Source organism: Aplidium turbinatum, chromosome 15, assembly GCF_918807975.1.
Source record: "Aplidium turbinatum chromosome 15, kaAplTurb1.1, whole genome shotgun sequence".
Lineage (NCBI taxonomy): Eukaryota > Metazoa > Chordata > Ascidiacea > Aplousobranchia > Polyclinidae > Aplidium > Aplidium turbinatum.
Window position 1 is genome coordinate 22341049 of NC_137486.1, and position 23649 is coordinate 22364697.

A 23649-nucleotide genomic window follows, 5' to 3' on the forward strand; every position below is an offset into this window, starting at 1 on the left:
TATCAAGCCGAGTTGGTCATTCCTATACTATGGATCCCTGATTAGAGGATACGTAGCCGAGAGGTATAAATCGAGCATAGTCGCCAGATTGCCCGTCAGGATGTATAATTATTTTTTCCATAAATAACAAATGTTTCTTCTTGTTCAATGCCACTGTGGTGAAAACTCTTGTTGGCTGTTGCCACTTGGATCACAAACTAGACCGGATTGTTTGTTTCAGTTTAAAATTGTTGCGCAACCTAAAATCCAATCCTTGTTATAACTGGAAGCGATTTCCAGCTTCTGCCAGAATAGTACCCCCGTGCGGTTGTTGGGTGGTAACCAGTCTACCGGTGATGGCCCGGTGGTACCCGCTGCACGTCGATTATTATCGACCGTATTGTCCGAGCAAGGCAGCAAGAAAAAACATCTTCGATCGTCTTCAACAAAAAGATCGACAAATAAAAATGGCGAGAAGCCGTAGAAGAAAGAAAATCTATTGCAATTAATAAACACGAACTGAAACATAAGATTAATGAATCGCAGATTACCTGAATAATTAATTATACAAACGTTCCGTTGCAGATTTTATAGTTTAACCATAAAAATGAAATTAACTGGGATCATTATCGTCTTTGCGTGCTTGTCCGCATTCTCTCCAGGTAAGTGAGCATGAAATTATATGAAAATCAGACAAAACGTTGGTGTTGATCATTAAAAAAGAAAGAAAAAAACTGCAAACCGTCTCCGATGGTTTTAAATTTGGTTGTGAATAGAGCAACCAATTTGTTTTAAATCTCTTTGATGCATCATCGGTTTAATAAATATGTTATGATGTCTAGTCTTTGTCTACTTCTCAGAAGAACAGTGTGCACCTATTTATTGCGGCGGTGCTCACTGCCACAACATCGACACTGCCATCCGCTGAGCTTCGTCGCGAAAAAGCCACTCTGTCCTGCGGTCGAAGCCAAACCATTTCTCCATTTCAAGATCTTTGCTCTCCCAAAAGAGCACCCCATCGACTGAAATCAAGACACCCATTCGTGCCGCCAGCCGCTCAACTTCTGATCAACGATGCTTATGAACATCTTTGCGGCTACTTGGGCAGACCATAAATGGAATTATGAATGGAAGTCAAGTACCCCCAGACTCCATTCCTTCATCCCCGATGCCGATACCTGTCCTACCTGCCTGACATTACAAAGACAGGCATGGTTGTGCGCCTCAACCGTACGGTTGCGCCTCTCCGTACGGGCGTCGAGTTTTTCCGCTCAACCATGCACCAATGAGGAATGGCTTTTTTCTCTTCTTGTGAATGTGGTTCCAAGGAACAGACCGCAGACCACATCATCAACGATTGTACCATCTTCAAGCCACCTAACGGAATGGAAGGTCTGCTTGTCTTGGATAATGAAACATATGACTGGTCGCTCTCTAGAAGCCTTCCAGTGTAGTCCGGGAATATGGTGAATCTGGGGGCGTGAAAGGATAGACCCTTAGCCCCAGAGGCTTACACGACGATCTGTAATCTCTATATTTGAAAGTATGAAATTGTCATTCATTTGTATTTATTGTTTTTGCAGTGGGAGTTCCATTGGTGTCCGCGGGTGAGTTTAAATTTGAATATTTTAAAATAAAAGAATGCTTTTCAACATATTTTACTTCTGTTACAATCTAATTACTTCTTAATCGTGTTTCCATTGGTGACTCACTTCAACATTTGTTTTCTGTATGAAAGTTTACGTCATAATGATCATTCTCTCTCTGAGAATGACAAACAGCTGCAAGGTGAAACGCGCGTCATGTGAAGCAATGGCTGCTCCAAGTTTGTTTCTTTGTTAGCTTTGATTTGATGAAAAACTATCCAATTATTTTTTAAATATTACCTAAGGATTTGATGGTTTGTGGATGTTTGTGGCGGCGGCTTTAACTCAAAGACAGTTGAAAACGTCATTTTTTTTACAGATGACCATACCTCCACAATGGGTAAGTCGAAAGGATTTCAAATTTACAGAGATAGACTAGACATAATTGTAAACCAAAAATAATCTTCTGAAAAAAATTTAGGCTACACAAACAGTTATTGAACAGTTAATTTTGTATTTCTCTTTTTTTGCATGTGAGTAGAATGTTTTCCCAATATCTGTAGATACAGATATAGTGATGACCATTTATGCCACGACGACAGATGTCTTGTCTTGTGGCCTATTTTATTTAAAATCAGTTAATTTTCAATCCAATTTCAAACTTCATGTCTGATACTTTGCCTCGATGGTGGATTAGAGCAACAATGAGGTTTCAACATGAGAATCTCATCAAAAACAGCAGGGAAGCTATTGTATTGTGTACGTTGCATTGTGTACGTTGCATTATGTACGTTGCATTGTGTACGTTGCATTGTGTACGTTGTCCAACTTTTTCCTCTTTATTCCAACGTTTTAGATCCAACGTGTACAACGCCCATGGATTGGGTTGCTCACAAACACAGCTAACATTACGTCTCCACTGGTTAACTTTAGCAAGTCAAACGTTAATTTCAATTAAACGTTTTGGTTTGAGGGGCTAGAAGTTGGACCCTTACAAAAGTGTGGAAGAGAGTTTGAATAGCTGCTACACTACACTTCTAAGACAGGCGTACAACACTAACTAGAAGCAGCACCGATATATTGACCTGTTGACCAATACGTTGACCTGTCATCTCTTCGTGACAAGATAAAAAGACGATAATTATAACTTTTATAACTTTTGGAATTATTGCATGACATTAGAAAAGGGGCCGGCAAGAAAAACTTTTCTCCATGAATTAAAACAGGATACTGAATTACAAGAAAATGAACTGTAGAGTTTTATGAGGCATGTTTGGAGAAACCACGTTAATGGTGCCCTGGTATGCCAGAATAGGGGATGATGATGGTGGTTGTAGATTAGTGTGTCTACCAATTTTATTATGAACTTTTAAAGTTTCTCATCTTTAAACAAAATATCCGATCAGTGTTATTACCAGTCTCATCACAAAATCCAGTTTATTTGATGCTGAAACTTTTTATTTCGTTTTCTCTTCATTCACCATTTCTGTAACTTTTGTGCATTATTTTTGAACATCAAGTAGTTGAAGTGCTTTCGCCACTCTTAGTTAACGTCCTCTGTATTTTGATATATTTAATATGTTAATATTTTTCTTTTGTTTTCAGCCGAACCACCCGATGCTACCATGCCAAGTAAGTTAACTTTGTGGTTGAAAGTTTTATTTGGTCTTGAATGCAATTCGTCAACTTTCTAGCTCACTTATCAGCTCCACCCAACAGCTTACAGTATATAAGAATCCAAGCCTTTCTTTAATGTATTTTTTTCTCATTTTGCTTTTCAAGTTCTTTTCAGTTTCTTTTTAAGTTATTGAATACCCATGTAGCCTAGCTTCTAAAGTATACGTAAACATTAAGCTGCTGGGATGCTTTTGCTTTTTGTACCAACTTTTGTATTTTCTAAATAAAAGGTTGATAAAAATATGACGTCACCATTTGTAATCAATATAAATTGTTTACTTTGTTTTAGACCAGCGTTTCTTAACCTTTTCTGACTCTAGCACCCCTGTAAACAGGCCTGAACAGTTTAGCACCCCCTAACTATCGTTGACATACGACTACAATAGTGCCGACCAAAAGTTTAGTAGAGGCCGAGATTTTGACATGCCTTCAGATCGCAGGCGATATATTTTGTAATGAAGTCTCTTGTTGTTTAACAAACTATGCAGTTGTTTTAATGAAGTTAATTCAGGATTTGGTATTTGGCTTTCATTCACCAACAGAAATTCAATTTAACCATAGGTAAGTGAATCAACTCTCTTAAAACAACCGCACAGTTTGTTAAGCGACAAAAAATACCGCAAGCGATCAAAAAGCATGTCAAAATTTCGGCGCCGCCATTAAACTTTTGCCTGCACTATTGAAAGGAAAGCGAAGTACAAATTGATCATTTTGTTTATTTTTCAAAACTACTGTCGTCATTGGTGATAAAAGAAATAGGAAAACCCAAGAATAGTGAAAGAACATGGACAAACTTAAGCATACATAAGTATAAGTTACCCAGCTGGGTAACTATACACATGTATCAATGTGATTTCTGTTGTTGCTTATGTGTGACCAATTTCTCTATCCGAGGCTTCGTGGTGGTCAAAGCCACTCTCATACCGTGGAGCAACCTATGTTGAAGGCGGCTCCGGCCAATTGTTTTGATTTGGAGCATGGTGGAGAACGCCTTTTCACACAGGTAGTTAGTCGGAAATGGCACGATTAATTCCAATGCTGCTCGTGCCAATGCAGGATATGCTGTCAACTGATCACACAAGAAATTAGCAAGCGGAAGGACGAAATTTTGTCCGACAACTCTGATTCACCTGCATGTCAATCAGCTCCTCCTTTAGTCTATTATTATCACTCATGTCTGCCAAGAAGGGCTGCTGTATCCACTCTGGATATGAGTGATTTATGGTAAAGTATTTTGCCATAGTGGTTTCTGGAAGCGAGAGGTGAGCAACTAATACAACAAAGCACCCACCAGGTAGCTTAAGTTCGCACAATCCACTCAGGATCAATTTGAGTACTTGACTGAGAGATGACTACAATAACAGCAAATCATGTAGGCTACTTCGAAACAGCAATCATTGATATGACAACTGCTGATACTGGCAAAAAGACGAAAAAATACATAAAAGTAAAATGGCATTTTTTGATATTATACTGCATGCATTTAGCACCCCCTACATTCTATTCCAGCACCCCTAAGGGGTGCTAGTACCCCCGGTTAAGAAACGCTGTTTTAGATGAACCCACCGATGAGACCACTTCAAGTGAGTTGTTTCTGGGTTGAAACGTGGAACAAATGTTCGTTTGGATTAATCTTTCCAATAAAATCCAATAAATGTTGACAACAATTTTAATTTGATAGGCTACAATTTAATATTTCCAACAACGATGATCAGTATTTTTCTTTACATGAGTTGAAATTTTTGAAGATTAATGTTTTTGCTTTATCCAACATTCAAGCAGATTGCAAGTTGCAAAGCAGATTGCAAGCAGATTGTGCATTATTTCTGAACATCAAGTAGTTGAAGTGTTTTTGCCACTCATAGTTAACATCCTCAGAATTTTGATATATTTTGTATGTTAATATTTTTCTTTTGTTTTCAGCCGAACCACTCGATGCTACCATGCCAAGTAAGTTAACTTTTTGGTTGAAAGTTTTATTTAGTCTTGAATGCAATTTGTCAACTTTCTAGCTGACTTATCAACTCTACACAATATCTCACAGCATATTTTCAAAATCATTCAAAATTTCATAAATCCACTTGCAACTTGTAATAAGCAGATTTATTTTGTTTGAAATCCTTTGGAACGACTGTATTTTGAAGAAATTACATTGATATTTAAAGCTATACCAGGCACTTTTCCATGAGGTTGGCTTCATGACTTTCAAATACCGAAATTTAGCTGCGAGAAGTTTCCTACCAACCAGTAGGCTACTGCAGGAACTTTCAGATTCTTACAGAGTCCATCATGGTCTGATGAGTTGTGTAAAAGCAGATAAACTGCGCGCGGTATTTCTTTTGGTTAAAATTTGTTTGAAAACACAGTAAAAAAAAGTAGAAGTTTGGTATCAAATTGACGTCATTGCGACACATATGTTTCAATTAAACAAGTACTCTGCATTGCTTTTAAAAACCATTAAAACACGAAGAGCTTTAATTTCGACAGGAATATTCGTCACCACGCTTGGAAGCTTGTAGTCTCCCCCTCACATCTTGGAAGCTTGTATTCTCCCATCACAGCTTGGAAGCTTGTAGTCTCCCCCTCACAGCTTAGAAGCTTGTAGTCTCCCCCTTCACAGCTTGGAAGCTTGTAGTCTTCCCCTCACAGCTTGGAAGCTTGTAGTCTTCCCCTTCACAGCTTGGAAGCTTGTAGTCTTCCACTTCACAGCTTGGAAGCTTGTAGTCTCCCCCTCACAGCTTGGAAGCTTGTGGTCTCCCCCTTACAGCTTGGAAGCTTGTAGTCTCCCCTCACAGCTTGGAAGCTTGTAGTCTCCCCTTTACAGCTTGGAAGCTTGTGGTCTCCCCCTTCACAGCTTGGAAGCTTGTAGTCTCCCCCTTCACAGCTTGGACGCTTGTAGTCTCCCTTCACAGCTTAGAAGCTTGTAGTCTCCCCTCACAGCTTGGAAGTTTGCAGTCTCCCTCTCACCGCTTGGAAGCTTGTGGTCTCCCCCTCACAGCTTGGAAGCTTGTATTCTCTTCCTCACAGCTTGGAAGCTTGTAGTCTCCCCCTTCACAGCTTGGACGCTTGTAGTCTCCCTTCACAGCTTAGAAGCTTGTAGTCTCTCCTTCACAGCTTGGAAGTTTGTAGTCCCCCTTCACAGCTTGGAAGCTTGTAGTCTCCCCCTCACCGCTTGGAAGCTTGTAATCTCCCCCTCACAGCTTGGAAGTTTGTAGTCCCCCCTCACAGCTTGGAAGCTTGTAGTCTCTCCCTCACAGCTTGGAAGCTTTTAGTCTCCCCCTCACAGCTTGGAAGCTTGTAGTCTCTCCCTCACAGCTTGGAAGTTTGTAGTCTCCCCCTCACAGCTTGGAAGCTTGTAGTCTCTCTCTCACAGCAAATTATAAATATGTATTGAAACTGGACTCGTTGAAAGCTTAGGCCTAATTGGTTTGATAGCTCAAACTGGCACTGTGTCATTGGTTGGATCGATACAAATGTTAATGGAACTTCGAAAATTTTGCAGAGCAAGAAAAGAGATATCGGAGAATAGATGCATGTAGGCTAAATTCTCGAGTGTTGTGAAAAATTAGGTATCTAAATGAGTAAAGTTCTTTAGATGTAATATGTTTGGTTTGGCATTATGAAATTGACGATATTTTCTCAATGAACAGTTTGCGAGTATGAAGGAGAGATCAGGGAGTTAGGTGATTTATGGGAAGTCGGAAGTTGTATCACCTGTACTTGTTTGCCGTTTTCTGTGGTCAACTGCGTGAACAGATTTGAACCGTGCAATGTGACTTGTGAAGAGAACGAAGCACTGGTCTTGATCAATGGAGAGTGTTGCCCTATATGCGGTGAGACGATTTTCAAGTCAGAATTCCGTAGGCTACTGAATTTAACAATACATATGAGCAGTGCTGTGTTTGTAAAAAAGCACAGAGTATACTGTCAGATTTTCCAAAATGATCAATAATATACAACTTGCAAAATACTAACCTTTATTGTACAATAACTTGAATTATCAACATCAAAGTTGGACGAGAGGAAGGCCTACAAAATTGTTTATTTTTCTATGAATACATTCCAAACAGCCTGCCGAGAGGAATCTAATCTTTATCCTCTTTACAAATTTGGGATCTTGTCTCCTTACCTGATCGGTGGTTTGGAGCAACAATCTTAGCCTACATATTTTTAGCGGTAAATTGAGCCACAGGTGGTCCATTGCAAATTGCAATTAATAAACATCAAACAGCTCACATTATCAATGAGCAAAGATGCTTTTAAACCTGTGATAATATTGTTCATTAAACTGAAACCACGTTCACATTCTGCTGTCGAACAAGGTAAAGTTGAAATAGCTGTTATTTTTCAGGTTGCAAGTAGCAATATCAACCATTAGCTGACCATTGTCAGTGTCAGCAATAGCGCAAAGTCTCATTTGCATTCTGCTAACAATGCTCTGAATGAATTGATTCGCGTTAATTGGCACCATTTTAGAATTCTGTAGTAGGCCTAGTTGTCAAGAACCAGCAAGGATAGCATACGCATTCTCTTTGGAAAACCAGAGGGTATACTATAATTGCTCGAAAAAGCAGAGGGTATACTGCGTATACCGCCGTATACCCTTGAATACAGCACTGCATATGAGTGGATGTTACTTTATATTTTTATCCTCACTGTCCATACAGATAAAAACAAAAATGTTTGAATAAAAACAAAACAAAACATAAACATAAAACATCTTGTACGATTGTTTCAATAGATTTTAATAAATTAAAAGCCAAACATTACAATATCGCCAAAATTAAGATCAACTTGAAGAGACGGAACTTGCACCGGGATCGTTTACACTCAACACGTATCTCAAAGTGTAAAAGGTCCTTCAATCGTGTACAGAAATAATCTCAATTGCGAAATCAGCGTAGTCCGGGAACTTTTAAAAGATAATTTTCTGAAAAAAGTTTAGGCTACTGCAAACAGTTATTGAACAGTTAATTTTGTATTTCTCTTATTTTTCATGCGAGTAGAATGTTTTACCAATGTCTGTAGATACAGACATAGTGATGACCATTTATGCTACGACGAGAGATAGTGCTTTGTCTTGTGGCCTATTTTATTTAAAATCAGTTAATTTTCAAACCAATTTCAAACTTACACTAACGTGTACAACGCTCATGGATTGTGTTGATCACAAACACAGCTAACATTACGTCTTCACCAGTTGACTTTAATAATTCAAACGTTAATTTCAATTAAGCGTCTTGATCTAAGGTGCCAGAAGTTGGACCCTTACAAAAGTATGGAAGAGAGTTTGAATAGCTGCTACACTACATTTCTAACACAGGCGTACAACATTAACTGGAAGCAGCACCAATGTAAACCAATAGGCTACATTGGCCTGTCATCTCTCCATGACAAGATCAAAAGGCGATAATTACAACTGACAAGTCACTGCTTTAAAAGTCAATACGAAATGAATAATTTTCTTCTTTTGAAGCCATATAATTGGCATTAAAGAAAGGGTTGGTAAGCAAAATTTTTCTCCGTGAATTAAAAAAGGACAGTGAAGTACGAGAATATGAACTGTAGAGTTTGATGAAGAATATCTGGAAAAACCACGTTAATGGTGCCCTGGTTATGCCAGAATAGGTGATGATGATGGTGATTGCAGATTAGTGTGTTCAGAAGTTTTATAAAAAACTTTTAAAGTTTCTCATCTTTAAACAAAATATCCGATCAGTGTTATTACCAGTCTCATCACAAAATCCAGTTTATTTGATGCTGAAACTTTTTATTTCGTTTTCTCTTCATTCACCATTTCTGTAACTTTTGTGCATTATTTTTGAACATCAAGTAGTTGAAATGTTTTTTCCACTCATAGTTAACATCATCTGTATTTTGATATATTTAATATGTTAATATTTTTCTTTTGTTTTCAGCCGAACTTCCCGATGCTACCATGCCAAGTAAGTTAACTTTGTGGTTGAAAGTTTTATTTGGTCTTGAATGCAATTCGTCAACTTTCTAACTCACTTATCAGCTCCACCCAACAGCTTACAGTATATAAGAATCCAAGCCTTTCTTTAATGTATTTTTTTCTCATTTTGCTTTTCAAGTTATTTTCAGCTTGTTTTCATGTTATTGAACACCCACGTAGCCTAGCTTCTACCATATTACATAAACATTAAGCTGCCGGGATACTTTTGCGATTGACATCAACTTCTGTATTATTTGATACAATTTAATATTTTTAACAACGATGATCAGTATTTTGCTTTACATGAGTTGAAATTTTTGAAGATTAATTTTTTTGCTTTATCTAATATTTAAGCAGATTGCAAATAATGCTGATAAAATTATTAGTTTACGGATCATAACGTTGATAGGACTACAACAGTGTTTCCAACCCTTTTTCTGTGATATACTTTTCATAATTTTCAAGAACTTTGTATAGCTCACAAATGGAAAATTTCTATTGCACTTAGACTAGAATTTGGACGCTTTGAAAAGTGCTTGGGTATACACTATACTCGGTTGAAGAGCAATGGACCACAGTGTAATAATCAACTTATTTTATTTTTTTCAACTTTTTCTTATTTAGTTAAATATATACAGATTATTTTTCTGGCAACTTTAGCAAGCACTTATTTTGTCCTATTTTTAAATTCTTAAAGGCTTACTAAATGAAAATTTCAAACGGGAATTAAGCATTAAAATGAGTAAACTGAACATTCAAGAATACATTTCAAGAAAAATTACCGAAAATATTTCGTTTTCAAAGGCGCTGGCAAGGCCCAAAGTCCAATGTTTCATTTATTTTCTTTTTTTTTTCAAAATAACCAAAAGTGCAAACACTGCTCTAGAATACGTCACAAAAGACAGCAATAACAAAAGCCACGTTACCACATCTGATGTTTTGAGCAAACTGTCTGATGTTTTGATGTTGAAATCTGATGTTTTGATGTGGGCCTACATACATACATAGCCTACAGTAAAATCGCCCGCAGTAACAATTATTGCGATATCAGCTGATTGCTAGTCTATAGTGACGCAGACTGTACAGTCGCACGCTTCGTTGCTCACGCCCATTCCAGTTTTGAAAGCTCTGACAAAAGCACCAGCAGAATGGCGGTCAGACCGCAATGGGGCAAAATTTTATTGAAAATCGTTTTATGGTAGCATGTTAAACAGAAAGAACGTGGAAAATCGCTAAGTCAGGTTTTTCCTTTAGTATGACTAAGTTCGTTCTCTTGTTCTCATGGTAGATTCGGCCTGGCAGAAAATTTTTTATTCGTTTATTTTGCTTTCAATTTTTTTTATATGATGCTGAAAATTTTTTACTTGGTTTCTGCTCATTCGCCATTTCTGTAACTTTTGTGCATTATTTCAGGACATCAAGTAGTTGAAGTGCTTTTGCCACTCATAGTTAACGTTCCTGTGTTTTGATATATTTAGTATGTTAATATTTTTCTTTTGCTTTCAGCCGAACCATCCGATGCTACCATGCCAAGTAAGTAAACTTTGTGGTTGAAAGTTTTATTTGATCTTGAATGCAATTTGTTAACTTTTAGTTAAACTTTTTTTCTGAAGCTACTCTAATAAGCATCTTGCAATAAATTAAAGTTTTCATAGGAAGTAAGAATGTCATTCATATCATAGGAACTCATATTCTCAGCAAGATGTAGCTTAAGTTAGATGGTAAAAAGTAGACTCTAAAAGACAGTACCGGGTGAAAACACAGTACCAGCTGGCAGTTGCAATAAACAATATGGTAGCAAATCAATAGACAGATAAAGGTGACAAAAACCGCAAAGGGTGTAAAATGCTCACGGATAGGTGTTTGGGTAGTAAGCCATAAAACGGCTAAAATTAAGAAAGCAATAAACAAACAAGCTAATATCAAGACAAGTGTTGTAATTTTAGATGTTAGGTTCGATTTGTTACTGATTCGTGTGCTTTATCCTTTTGATTGATTGATTGAATCTTTATTCTCGGACTGGGAGAGCTTCTTGCAGAGCTTAATCATGGCAGTTTCGCATACTTGTAGAAGCTTTGAACCACTGACGCAGGCCCGGTCACCTAGATTGACAAAGTGAAGTTTCCGATTGTTGAAGTCTTGTTGCCGGGAATTATTCCATCTATTAGTTGCCGCTGAACGGAGAGCAGTTCTTAACGTGCGTTTCTCAAGCGCACACCACGAGAGTCGAACCAGCGCCGCTTGATATTGAAGCTTCTTCGTTTCAGAAGTCACGCGCTAACCAACTGGCATTTTTATCGGGGCTGGCATTTTTATTATGCATTGCCAATATTCTGAAACAGATTCAAGAAAAATACCTGATCATTCCAGTATACAATCACATTAGAAGATCCAGTTTATTTGATGAAACTTTTTGTTTGGTTTTCTGATCATTTCCACTCTTTTGTATTATTTCTGCCGCCAATCGTTGACTTAGCGATCAGTTGGTCTCCAATTATTATTGAATTTCATTTGGTTGTCAGTTTCCTAACAAAAATTTAGTTTAGCCAAAGCAAATTCTGTACTTTTTATATTTGTCAAAATCACTGATTCATAGAATTACGGGATGACCAACTAGGTCACGTTATCTGACAAGTGGATGGTGAAGTACTGCCTGATATTTTTTAAATTATTAGAAAAATTTTAAAACATATTTTTTTTACATTTTGAAAGCAGTGGTTCCCACAGTTTGCCTGTTTAAAATTAACCCGAAGTTTAAAGTTGCACAAAAGAAGTGTATTTTAAGCTTATTAAGTCTTTGTGTTGAAATGCTTTGTAATATATTCAAGTTTAATACAATTTAAGTTTTGTACGTAAATTATTTTTGTTAATGCAATGTAACACAACTAAAAATTGCTTTATCTGAATTTTATGCAACTTTAGTAATCGGGTTAGTTTCAAAAAAATTTTTCCCAAAAATTTAAAAATAACTGGCAGTATTTTATCTTCCACTTGTCACGTAACTTAGCTTAGTTCAGGGGTGTCCAACCCGTGGCCCGCGGGCCACATGTGGCCCGCGAGAAGGTTCTGAGTGGCTCGCGTGATATTTTTCGAAATGACATATATAGTATAATCAACTCAATCGCCTACGTAATTTATGGCAAACTTACATTTCGAGAAATTGGCAGTTATTGTTTGCTTTCTTTGTCTATTACTCTATAGTCCCTAGTGCAGGGGTGTGCAACTGTTCAAGTTAATTTTATTGCATCACCATACACGTTGTTACGCATCACATTTTCCACACTATTGCGCCCACCTTTTTCCACACAATCGTACTCGTGGTTCAAGAGTCAGTCAATCAGTAATATTTCTTGTTTTAAAGGGAGAAGTACAAAACTTTCTATTTACAGAATTTTACAAAAAATTGTCTCTTAAAGGGCGGGGAAACCCAAATTAACTTTGCGAGTTTTTTGTTTCAGCGTGATGTCATTGTGTACATATAGTTGTGGCCAAAACTTTAAGACCAGACTTGATTTATGACGATTTTTGCATTACTTCAAAATACTGCATCAGATATAAGATGATGCATAAAGATGATGCAACTGAAACAATATATGATGCAGTATTTTAAGTTAAGTTAAGTTAAAAAAGTTAAGCGATAACGATAAACGATAAATTATCGCCGATAATGTCCGATAACGATAACTTTTTTTTTTCTTGATCAGCGCTGCCCCATCCCATGTAGCACGAACTGCTTTCATAAACATGCCCAAAAATCGAACATAATATACTTTAAAGGGACAAAACTTTTTGTAAGTTATGCATAAATAGAATCGCAACGGCGGCAGTGGGTATCGAATCTTCAACCTCTTGATCCAGAATCAAACCACTGAGGTAACCGCCGTGCTTATAATTATACCTTCAGATACCAGTTGGATGCTTTTATCAATTGAGTTACACTGCCGCTTACGTGCAGTAGGCAAAATAATTAAATCAAATGAAAATACCACAAAAAATTCCAAACTTTGTATTTTGCTTTCTGCTTAAAGGGCTGTTTACAGCAAAGTCAGCAATAATTGAAAAAATTCCCAAAAACGCAAAATGCTTGAAAATTTATCAGTAATCTTAAGCGTTATTGGTGGTAAAAATGTGCATACTGTGAAATCCATCAAGCTTGTCAAATTAGTCGTGTTTGTTTAAGAACAATAACATAATTATCGTAATTTACTGATAATTTCAGATATTTTTTTTTGTTTTCTTTGTGAACACCATCATTAAAGCAATGGCAGAACGCTGAGTTGCTGAGATAAGAATTACAATGTAGGCACTGTATTAGTGGGAATAAAATTATTTGATTGAGATAGGCTATGTCGCATAGGTAGGCTACAGTAAATGAGAAAGGTCATACTGTATTTAGCATAATTTTACCACGCAACTCGATCCGCCTATTGTCATGCAAAAACTACTACAAGATGCAAAAAATGTGATGTCGGTCTGCATGTCAAATGCTTCAAGCAATATCATATTCCGCAATGACTTCTTTCAGTGATGTTGTGTTACTTTGCTAATTTTCATCTTCATATTTTTTGAACTTTTATTTTAATAAAATGCTCGATGACAATAATGACATGACAAGACATGAACAAGACATTTCCCATTGATCACTTTGAGCGATAAGTAAAACGTAATAACGCTTACGCATTACGCACAAGAAACTTGTGAAATTTGATAACGGATTTGCTTAGCGTCTTATATATAGGACGGCCTTTTTCTCAAAAAGTACAAACACAATTAGGAAAAAAATAATTGTGATACGTTTTTTAGGTCATAATTATGCAATATTTAAGTTTTCCGAAAATTTTTTTAAGTACTTTCACTTTCGGCACAAATGGGTTAACTTTTTAAGTTAAATGGCACTTATGCATTCGGTTATTATTTTTGGATTAAAGTTATATCGCCAAGCTAGAAAAAAATCGATCTTACAGTCTATAACCGATCTTGTGTTGTTATTGTGTGTGAATTTTGTCTTTTAATCTGAGTTTGTGACGTAACCGCACGTCTCAAGGCAAGTTCTTGCAATTTTAGTTAATCTACTCATCTAAAGATTTAATGCGCTTAAAACAGTAAGTTTCATGTTTTGACGAGAGAGATTTTATTTTTTTACGACAATTACTAAAAACCAGTGCCGGATTAAGGGGGGGGGGGCGGACTGGGCTGAAGCCCAGGGCTCCCACTTTTGGGGGCCCCCACTTCAAAGAAAATAATCTACTAATTTTTTTAGTTGCACAGCTGGAGATTACTGCTTTAATTCGTATCTCAAACAAGCAAGGGCGGCTCACCCATATGTGCTGGTGCTGCGGTGCTGCAGCACCCCTGCCCAGCCCCAGTTAGGCTATTCAACTTTTCTTCTTTCTACTAATTCTATTAACTTCTATTAATACTATTTCCCCCTCCCCTGATAACGACCTGTGCACACACACTTCAGGCACTGAAGAAGAACTGGTTTTAATTTTAGTTTCATTAACTAGGTGGCTAGTAAAAATATTACTTTTCATGATCTTTCCACTTGTGTGTTGATCCAAAATAAAATTTATCGGCGATTAATTATCGGCGATAATCAAATATTGCCTTTGGCGATAACGATAAACGATAACTGAAAAAATAATTGAGCGATAACGATAAGCGATAAAAATTTCTCGCCGATAATTATCGCCGATGAATTATCGGCGATAATGCCCATCACTGCCCACAACCACCTACTCAGGTAAGTTAATAATGTGGTTGAAACTTTTATTTGATCTTGAATGTAATTTGTTAATTTTTGGCTAAATCAACGTTAATATAAACAATGCCACTTGGAAAAAAATCTAAGCTTTTTATAATTTTTTCTCATCTTGCTTTTCAACTTCTTTTCAGTTTCTTTTTAAGTTATTGAATACCCATGTAGCTTCCACCATATACATTGACTAAAATGTGCTTGGACAACTGTTTTGAGGAAATTTTACTTTGGTTAACTATTATTGATTACCACAGTTATCATATATAAATAAACTGTTAATCTTCCAGATATCGATGAATGTTTAGCTGCAATCGGCAACAGCTGCTCTCTAGAAGCCGACTGCATAAACACTGATGGATCTTTTGAATGTGTATGCCACCCTGGATGGATTGGTGATGGCATTACGTGCACAGGTAGGAAGTTGATAAAGAATGTTGTCAAACTTCTAGTTTGCAAACTCAAAATCCTTGCTCCAGTTCAACAAATAGATGACGTAGCCTACAAACTTTTGTAAAAAGCTTCAATCGCATTAATTTTTATGGATTCCAAATGACTGAAAGGCTTTACATTGTTTAATTTAGCATTTTACCAAGCTCGCAAATTCTTTCGTAAAATCATTAGTAACGACAATGAGAAATACACGTGGTGCAGTTGAGACACAAATTTGGACCCGCTACCGATGACATTTTCGGGCTCCAAAAACAAGACACCATTAAAAAAACAAACAACACTTAACTTTATAATCAGGCTAGCAGCATAGCAAATACCTAATTAGGATAAAATAATAATATTATCGTCGAGGAAACAGATACAGTAAAGCAGAAGCTTTTCAAAGCTATAGAAGCGACATCCACTACCAGTTTTTATGTCCAATGGCATTACTTTGTTTTGCATTTCTGCAAATCACAGAGGATTACATTGAATTTCTTACAAATGAAAATCGTTCCGGTTGTCTAAGCACAGGAACAGATGCTTCGGGTTGTTCTTGTGAAAATGGATTCACTGCAAGTGAATTTGGTTGCGTAGGTAAAGAGTTGTGAGAAATTAAACAAACAAATAAACTTAGAAAAGTTTTGAAACTAAATAATAAAAAAAATGACAAACTTCATTTGTTCAGACATTGATGAATGCGAAACCGACACCGATAATTGCAGCCCCGACGGGACTTGCATAAACATTCTTGGATCCTTCTATTGTGCCTGTACCGAAGGATTTATTGGGGATGGAATTAATTGCGCAGGTTTGATTCAACGAATTTAAAGAATAGTTAAAAGACTATTTTGAATAAAGTTTTCCAGATAAACAAAAAGTGAATATTTTGTTGTTGCTTTTTTGTATTAAAGTTTTTTTTTTTTACAAGTTTGACTGTTTAAAACTGCACTCTATTAAGATACATTTACCACTTATCCTATCATGATGCCTGAATGGAAGACATTCAACTACACTCCTTTTGACAATCAAGTTTTTTTGCAGAGGCCAGCCTAAATACCTGTAGTTCGAAATGAAAGGTGATATTTTCTTTCAAAAGCAACCTTTTATTGCAATTAATTTCAAACATTAAACTCTCAGAGCTATGAGATCGAACCGAAACTCGTAGAAGAATAGAAATTCCTAAATGAAACTTGAAACAGGAAAAAGTCGATCAATCTCCCAGCCCTTATTTCTTTCGTATACTTGATCTGCAGATGAACGCCATACTAGGGCGTAGAGGGCCAACGTATACGTGGTGCCCTCAAACGGTGGCCACAATGTTGTCAAACTTCTAATTTGCAAACTCAAAATCCTTGCTCCAGTTCAACAAATAGATGACGTAGGCTACAAACGTTTGTAAAAAGCTTCAATCGCATTAATTTTTATGGATTCCAAATGACTGAAAGGCTTGATATTGTTTAATTTAGCATTTTACCAAGCTCGCAAATTTTTTCATCAAATCATTAGTAAAGACAATGAGAAATACACGTGGGGCAGTTTTGGACACAAAATTTGGACCCGCTACCGATGACATTTTCTGGCCCCAAAAACAAAACACCACTAAAAAAACAAACTTAACACTTAACTTTATAATCTAACATATAGGCTAGCAGCCTAGCCAATACCTAATTAGTAGGGCAAGTTTTTGTTGCACTAAAATGGTGAGAAAGTTGCACTTAATTCTTTTAAATAATGTTGCAGTAAAAAGTTGCATTTATTTTATTTAGCTTTTTACCATTTATTTACTTCGAAAGACTAGACACAACCTGTTTCCGTTTATGCGGACTTGGCCAAAAGCCAAGTCATACATCCGCTTCTAATTTAGTTCGGGCATGGCTACTTAAAGATGGCCATGGTTCGGGCACTGTCGTGCTTGGCTGGGGTTGTTGAACTTCTAGCTTGCAAGTCAACTGTTGCGTCATAGATAACATTGAGATGCAGTTAATCGATCACATAATAGCTCTTTGTTATGCAAATCAAAGAGAACAGAACCATACTAGAAATAGTTTAATAGCATGTTTTTTAAATCATTCCTTTACATTTTGCGCAATACTTGATAAAAGTTGTCCTAAAAAGTTGCATGAAAAATAGAAAAAAGTTGCAAAAAGTTGCAATATAAAATTCCTACAAACAGCTTAAAACATCATACTACATAAATTCTGAGTATTTAGGAAGCTGCCGAAGCTGTAGGCTACAAACGTTTGTAAAAAGCTTCAATCGCATTAATTTTTATGGATTTCAAATGACTGAAAGGCTTGATATTGTTTAATTTAGCATTTTACCAAGCTCGCAAATTTTTTCATCAAATCATTAGTAAAGACAATGAGAAATACACGTGGGGCAGTTTTGGACACAAAATTTGGACCCGCTACCGATGACATTTTCTGGCCCCAAAAACAAAACACCACTAAAAAAACAAACGTAACACTTAACTTTATAATCTAACATATAGGCTAGCAGCCTAGCCAATACCTAATTAGTAGGGCAAGTTTTTGTTGCACTAAAATGGTGAGAAAGTTGCACTTAATTCTTTTAAATAATGTTGCAGTAAAAAGTTGCATTTATTTTATTTAGCTTTTTACCATTTATTTACTTCGAAAGACTAGACACAACCTGTTTCCGTTTATGCGGACTTGGCCAAAAGCCAAGTCATATATCCGCTTCTAATTTAGTTCGGGCATGGCTACTTAAAGATGGCCATGGTTCGGGCACTGTCGTGCTTGGCTGGGGTTGTTGAACTTCTAGCTTGCAAGTCAACTGTTGCGTCATAGATAACATTGAGATGCAGTTAATCGATCACATAATAGCTCTTTGTTATGCAAATCAAAGAGAACAGAACCATACTAGAAATAGTTTAATAGCATGTTTTTTAAATCATTCCTTTACATTTTGCGCAATACTTGATAAAAGTTGTCGTAAAAAGTTGCATGAAAAATAGAAAAAAGTTGCAAAAAGTTGCAATATAAAATTCCTACAAACAGCTTAAAACATCATACTACATAAATTCTGAGTATTTAGGAAGCTGCCGAAGCTGTAAAAAAAGTTGCAAAAACTTGCCCTACTAATTAGGATAAAATAATAGTATTATGGTCGATTAAACATATTTTTTTTCTTCAAAAATCATCAGTTTTTTCCAAAACGAAATTAACTGAACCTATATACACTGTATCAAAACCTACACGTTGTTTATATTAACTACCGGCCTAGGTTCGGAATTTGTTAAGCTCTGCTAACAGTAGAGCAGAAGCTTTTCAAAGCTATAGAAGCGACATCCACTACCAGTTTTTATGTCCAATGTCATTACTTTTTTTTTGCATTTCTGCAAATCACAGAGGATTACATTGAATTTCTTACAAATGAAAATCGTTCCGGTTGTCTAAGCACAGGAACAGATGCTTCGGGTTGTTCTTGTGAAAGTGGATTCACTGCAAGTGAATTTGGTTGCGTAGGTAAAGAGTTGTGAGAAATTAAACAAAAAAATAAACTTTGAAAAGTTTTGAAACTAAATAATAAAAAAATGACAAACTTCATTTTTTCAGACCGTGATGAATGCGATGAGGGAACCCATAATTGTAGCCCCGACGGGATTTGCACAAACACTGATGGATCCTTCTTTTGTGCCTGTTTCGACGGATATGTTGGGGATGGAATTAATTGCTCAGGTTTGATTCAACGAATTTAAAGAATAATTGAAACACTGTTTTAAATAAAGTTTTCCAGATAAATAAAAATTGAATATTTTGTTGTTGCTTTTTTGTATTAAAGTTTAATTTTTTTTACAAGTTTGGCTGTTTAAAACTGCACCCTATTAAGATACATTTACTACTTATCCTATCATGGTGCCTGTGCCTGAATGGAAGTCATTCAATTACACCCCTTTTGACAACCAACTTCTTTTGCAGAGACTAAATTACATGTAGGCTAGTTCGAAATGAAAAGTGATATTTTCTTTCAAAAGCAAACTTTTTGCAATTAATTTCAGACAGAGATCTCACCAAACATTAAACTCTTAACCAGAGCTATGAGATCGAACCGAAACTCGTAGAAGAATAGAAATTCCTATATGAAACTTGAAACAGAAAAAAAGTCGATTGATATCCCAGCGCTCATTTCTTTCGTATACTTGATCTGCAGACGAACGCCATAAGCCTACTAGGGCGTAGAGGGCCAACGTATACGTGGTGCCCTCAAACGGTGGCCACACTGGCTGACAGGCTTTTGGTTTTGATATACTTACTTATATAATAAATAGAGCAGTTTCACATATTTGCTTGTATTTTTTTGACGTCATAAAACCAATTAAGTCAGAGCCATCTTCCATTACAGCTCGATACCTGATCCAAGATTTTATGACTTGCTTTATTACGTCACAAGCAAAAGCGTTTTCCCCTTCTCTCTAAAATGTGCTTGGCCAACTGTTTTGAGGAAATTTTTCTTTGGTTAACTTTTATTGATTAACACAGTTATCATATATAAATAAATTGCTAATCTTCCAGATATCGATGAATGTTTGACTGCAACAGACAACTGCTCTCCACAAGCCGACTGCATAAACACTGATGGATCTTTTGAATGTGTATGCCACCCTGGATGGAGTGGTGATGGCGTTACGTGCATAGGTGGGAAGTTGATAAAGAATGTTGTCAAACTTCTAATCTGCAAATTCAAAATCCTTGCTCCAGTTCAACAAATAGATGACGTAGCCTATAAACATTTGTAAAAAGCTTCCATTGTATTAATTTTTATGAATTCCAAATGATTGAAAGGCTTTACATTATTTTAGCATTTTACTAAGCTCGCAAATTTTTTCGTCAAACCATTAGTAAAGACAATGAGAAATACACGTGGGGGGGTTGAGACACAAATTTGGACCCGCTACCGATGACATTTTCCGGCCCCAAAAACAAGACACCATTAAAAAAAAAAACTTAACACTTAACTTTATAATCTAACATATAGGCTAGTAGCCTAGCCAATACCTAATTAGGATAAATAAATAACATATCGTCGAGGAAACATATATTTTTTTCTTTTCAAAAATCATCAGTTTTTTCCACAACGAAATGAACTGAACCTAAATACACTGCATCAAAACCTACACGTTGTTTATATTAACTACCGGCCAAGGTTCGGTGCCGACCGCGCGTATACACGAGGTCACCCCTGGACCGCACTGGTTATTTGATAAATAAATAAATCTGGTCTTTTTGTTTGCCAAACTGCATGAGTCTGACTGTTTTAGAAAGAGGTATTGTCTGAAAGAGGTTTTTGTATTGTCTAAAAGTTGAAAGAAATTACTAGGTTTGTATTTAAATTTTTTCTGCAATTATATTATCAATTATTTACAAAAAACTGTCATTTTTTGTGTAAAGTGAGGTATATCCAGTTCTTCGCAAAACGCGTCAATATCTCCGTGACAACCTTTGTGCGACAAGCGTAGTACTTGCCTGACGTCCACCGGCAGTGCTGTGTTAAGCCCTTGGTGGGCCCCGGGGCCAAAATAATTTTGGGCCCCTTATCGGCAAGCAGACTTATGATAATATAGTGTGTATGTTAACTGCACTGATATGGAAAGGTGGTTCACTTCACTACACTTTCTCACCAGTTAAGAAAACAATACAAATGTAAATAAGAGCAAACACAGGTCTATCAAGTCACACCTACACCTTTGCTTGCAATGAAAGCCAAAAGTGTTAACGATTTCTAAACATACTGGCAACGGTCATGAAGCGTAGGGGTCATTCAACCCAGATCTTATATCACACAGTAGAAGTTAGCATAAAAATTTGACATGCTTATCACATTGAGTTCATACAATTTTTTATATCGGACAAGAATTGACAAAATTATGAGAATTTTAAATTGGTTAGTTACATTTGAAAGCAATTTTTTCCAAAAATTACAATTGGCATCTGAAATTTCACTAACCTATTATTTTTAAATGTATAGCCATAACATAGCAAAACAGTTTAGAAGTGCAAAAAATAAAGTGAATTCACAAATGCTTTAACAAACAACATTTTAACACTTTCACCAAGTGGTAATTATGTTTTGCCTTATAGGATCACTGGGGTGGAGGCTGACTTGGTGACCTCATAAGGTCTTTCGCTTCCTTCCTATCTCACTTTTATGTAATGTACCAGTGCATTTGGTGTAATATTTTGTGAAAAAACATAAACCAGTGATTGATTGATTAAACCACTCACCATTACAATACTTTCAAAAAGCTACCCAAGTACCCATTCAAAATGCTAACATGAAAACTCAAGTGTACTCAAAACTCAAATGCGCATAATCAGGAACTTTAGTATGATAAAAACAGTATATATATAGTTACCAATCTAGTGACATACTTTCAATTCACAACAGAATAGTGGTAATTTATAACAGCACAGAATGGCGTACATGGTTTATTAACTAGGCCTACTCACACAAGATACACTATTATTAGAAACCTGTTGTTAATCATGCTATATTTCACTAAAACATTTTTTTTTATTAATTGCTTTATTTTTGGAACATTGTGGTTGTTGAATTTAAGAAGCACAATTATTATGAGCAGCAGTTGCTGTAATCTAACTGTTGAATTAACTTTACTACATGTAATTATTTTTGTCATATGCAAACACCATTGGTCATGCTAAAAACAGCTGTTATTGGAATGGTGCATGGGCATGAGTGCTGACTTATGTAGATGAAGTTTAATAACTTTATCACATGTTGCAACTACTTCACAGGAATCACAGCATACATAAGAAAATTACTATAAACTTTAACAAAACGGAGCAATATTTACAGTGCAACACTAGTTAAGAGGTTTCTAGGTAAGGTCTGTGGTTATGTGGTTTTACAGAAGAATGCTCAGGATTTCATATACTGATCACATCACAAATGCAGAAGTTTTGAACCAAGTACATCAAGATAAGGAACTATTGAACAACATAACTCAAAGGCAACTCAAATTTCTCGGTCACATTATCAGAAAAGAAGATTTCGAAAATCTCTGTCTAAGCGGCCGCCTTCTCGGGAAACGTGCTCGTGGCAGACAAAGAACAACATTTATATCCAATTTCAATACATCAATCAGCCAACCAAGAACACTTTGGGACACTGCGCGACAAAGGGAACACTGGAAAAATTTACGAACTGAGCATCTAGTTCATCAAAGGCCGCATCGGCTATGATACTGTTGATGATGATGAGGTAAGGTCTAACAGCTTCAATACTCACTGACAACTTTGCAGTACTCAGAAAGCCTTCATAGGTTACTGGTGCTTAATGAAATGTTGTAATGCTTACTGCACAATAACTACTACCTAGTTAAACTTTTATAACTTCATAAACAACCATCAACCCAGCAGTGTACAGAACACAGCAGAAATATAATTTATAGTAAACACAGGTCTATCAAGTTATACCTTCATCTTTGCTTGGAATGAAAGAAATGAAATATAAAGCAGCAACGATTTGAAATCACAAACAAAATCCTGGTAACTGTCATAAAATACTTATTATACTGGTATCTAAATGTATGCTGGTTACACTTGCTGATAGCTACCTCTGTAAAGTCAGGGATATTTATAATTACGGGATTGTAAATGCTAAAAATGAAATGCTAATTAATCTATGAGAAATGCTAATTTGTTTACTGTTTACAATTTTTTAGCAGTAAACAAAATATGACTGCAGAAATGGAATAGGCTACAAATAAGACAAACATTTTTATGGCCTACATCTAAAGGCAGGTGAATTGATTATTACACTACTCAATGTCCGATGTCCGCTTATTACTTGCTGACCTTTGTTGAGGTCAGTTTTTGAATTGTTTGCCTTACTTTTGGTGGTTGTTCTTCAGCTTGTGGCCTGCTGGTCACTTTATCTGGTTCTTACCACAGCAATTAAAGACATGGGTAAAGATCGCATTAAATGCTTCATGGTTTCTGGTACATTCAAGGTTTAACATTTGGCTCAACATAACTTTTGAAAAAAAACTATGCAAAGAGCTTTGAGAAAAACATTCCCTTGTTTGGAACATCTGCAAAACTTTTGCAGCACATCTGCACCATTGGTAATCATAGTAAACGAATGTACTTCAATGGCAATAATGGCAAAGCAAAGTTTGCTTGGTTCTGACAAACCTCCATGGTCAGCCATTTCAAAGAATTCCTCTTTGAGAGTTTTGTTTATAAATCTGAAATGTTCAAAGCAAGAATGTCGGTAGT

The 23649-nt window shown here is 36.2% G+C and overlaps 1 protein-coding gene across 2 annotated transcripts in view; it reads left to right on the forward strand.

Annotated features, from left to right (window-relative positions):
• Positions 1-547: 547 nt before the first annotated feature.
• The window catches only part of LOC145784171 (uncharacterized), a 47822-nt gene continuing 24720 nt past the window's right edge, over positions 548-23649 (forward strand). Inside the window, exons 1-12 of one of the 2 annotated variants that reach the window (XM_082595935.1) lie at positions 548-641; positions 1563-1586; positions 1945-1965; positions 3171-3197; positions 5166-5192; positions 6893-7075; positions 9161-9187; positions 10705-10731; positions 15244-15369; positions 16074-16196; positions 18967-19089; positions 19924-20046. In XM_082595935.1, coding sequence (XP_082452061.1) covers positions 587-641; positions 1563-1586; positions 1945-1965; positions 3171-3197; positions 5166-5192; positions 6893-7075; positions 9161-9187; positions 10705-10731; positions 15244-15369; positions 16074-16196; positions 18967-19089; positions 19924-20046 — 886 coding nt within the window. In that variant the 5' untranslated portion in view covers positions 548-586. The remainder of the gene's footprint in view (positions 642-1562; positions 1587-1944; positions 1966-3170; positions 3198-5165; positions 5193-6892; positions 7076-9160; positions 9188-10704; positions 10732-15243; positions 15370-16073; positions 16197-18966; positions 19090-19923; positions 20047-23649) is intronic. The other variant, XM_082595936.1, reaches the window with a different exon arrangement.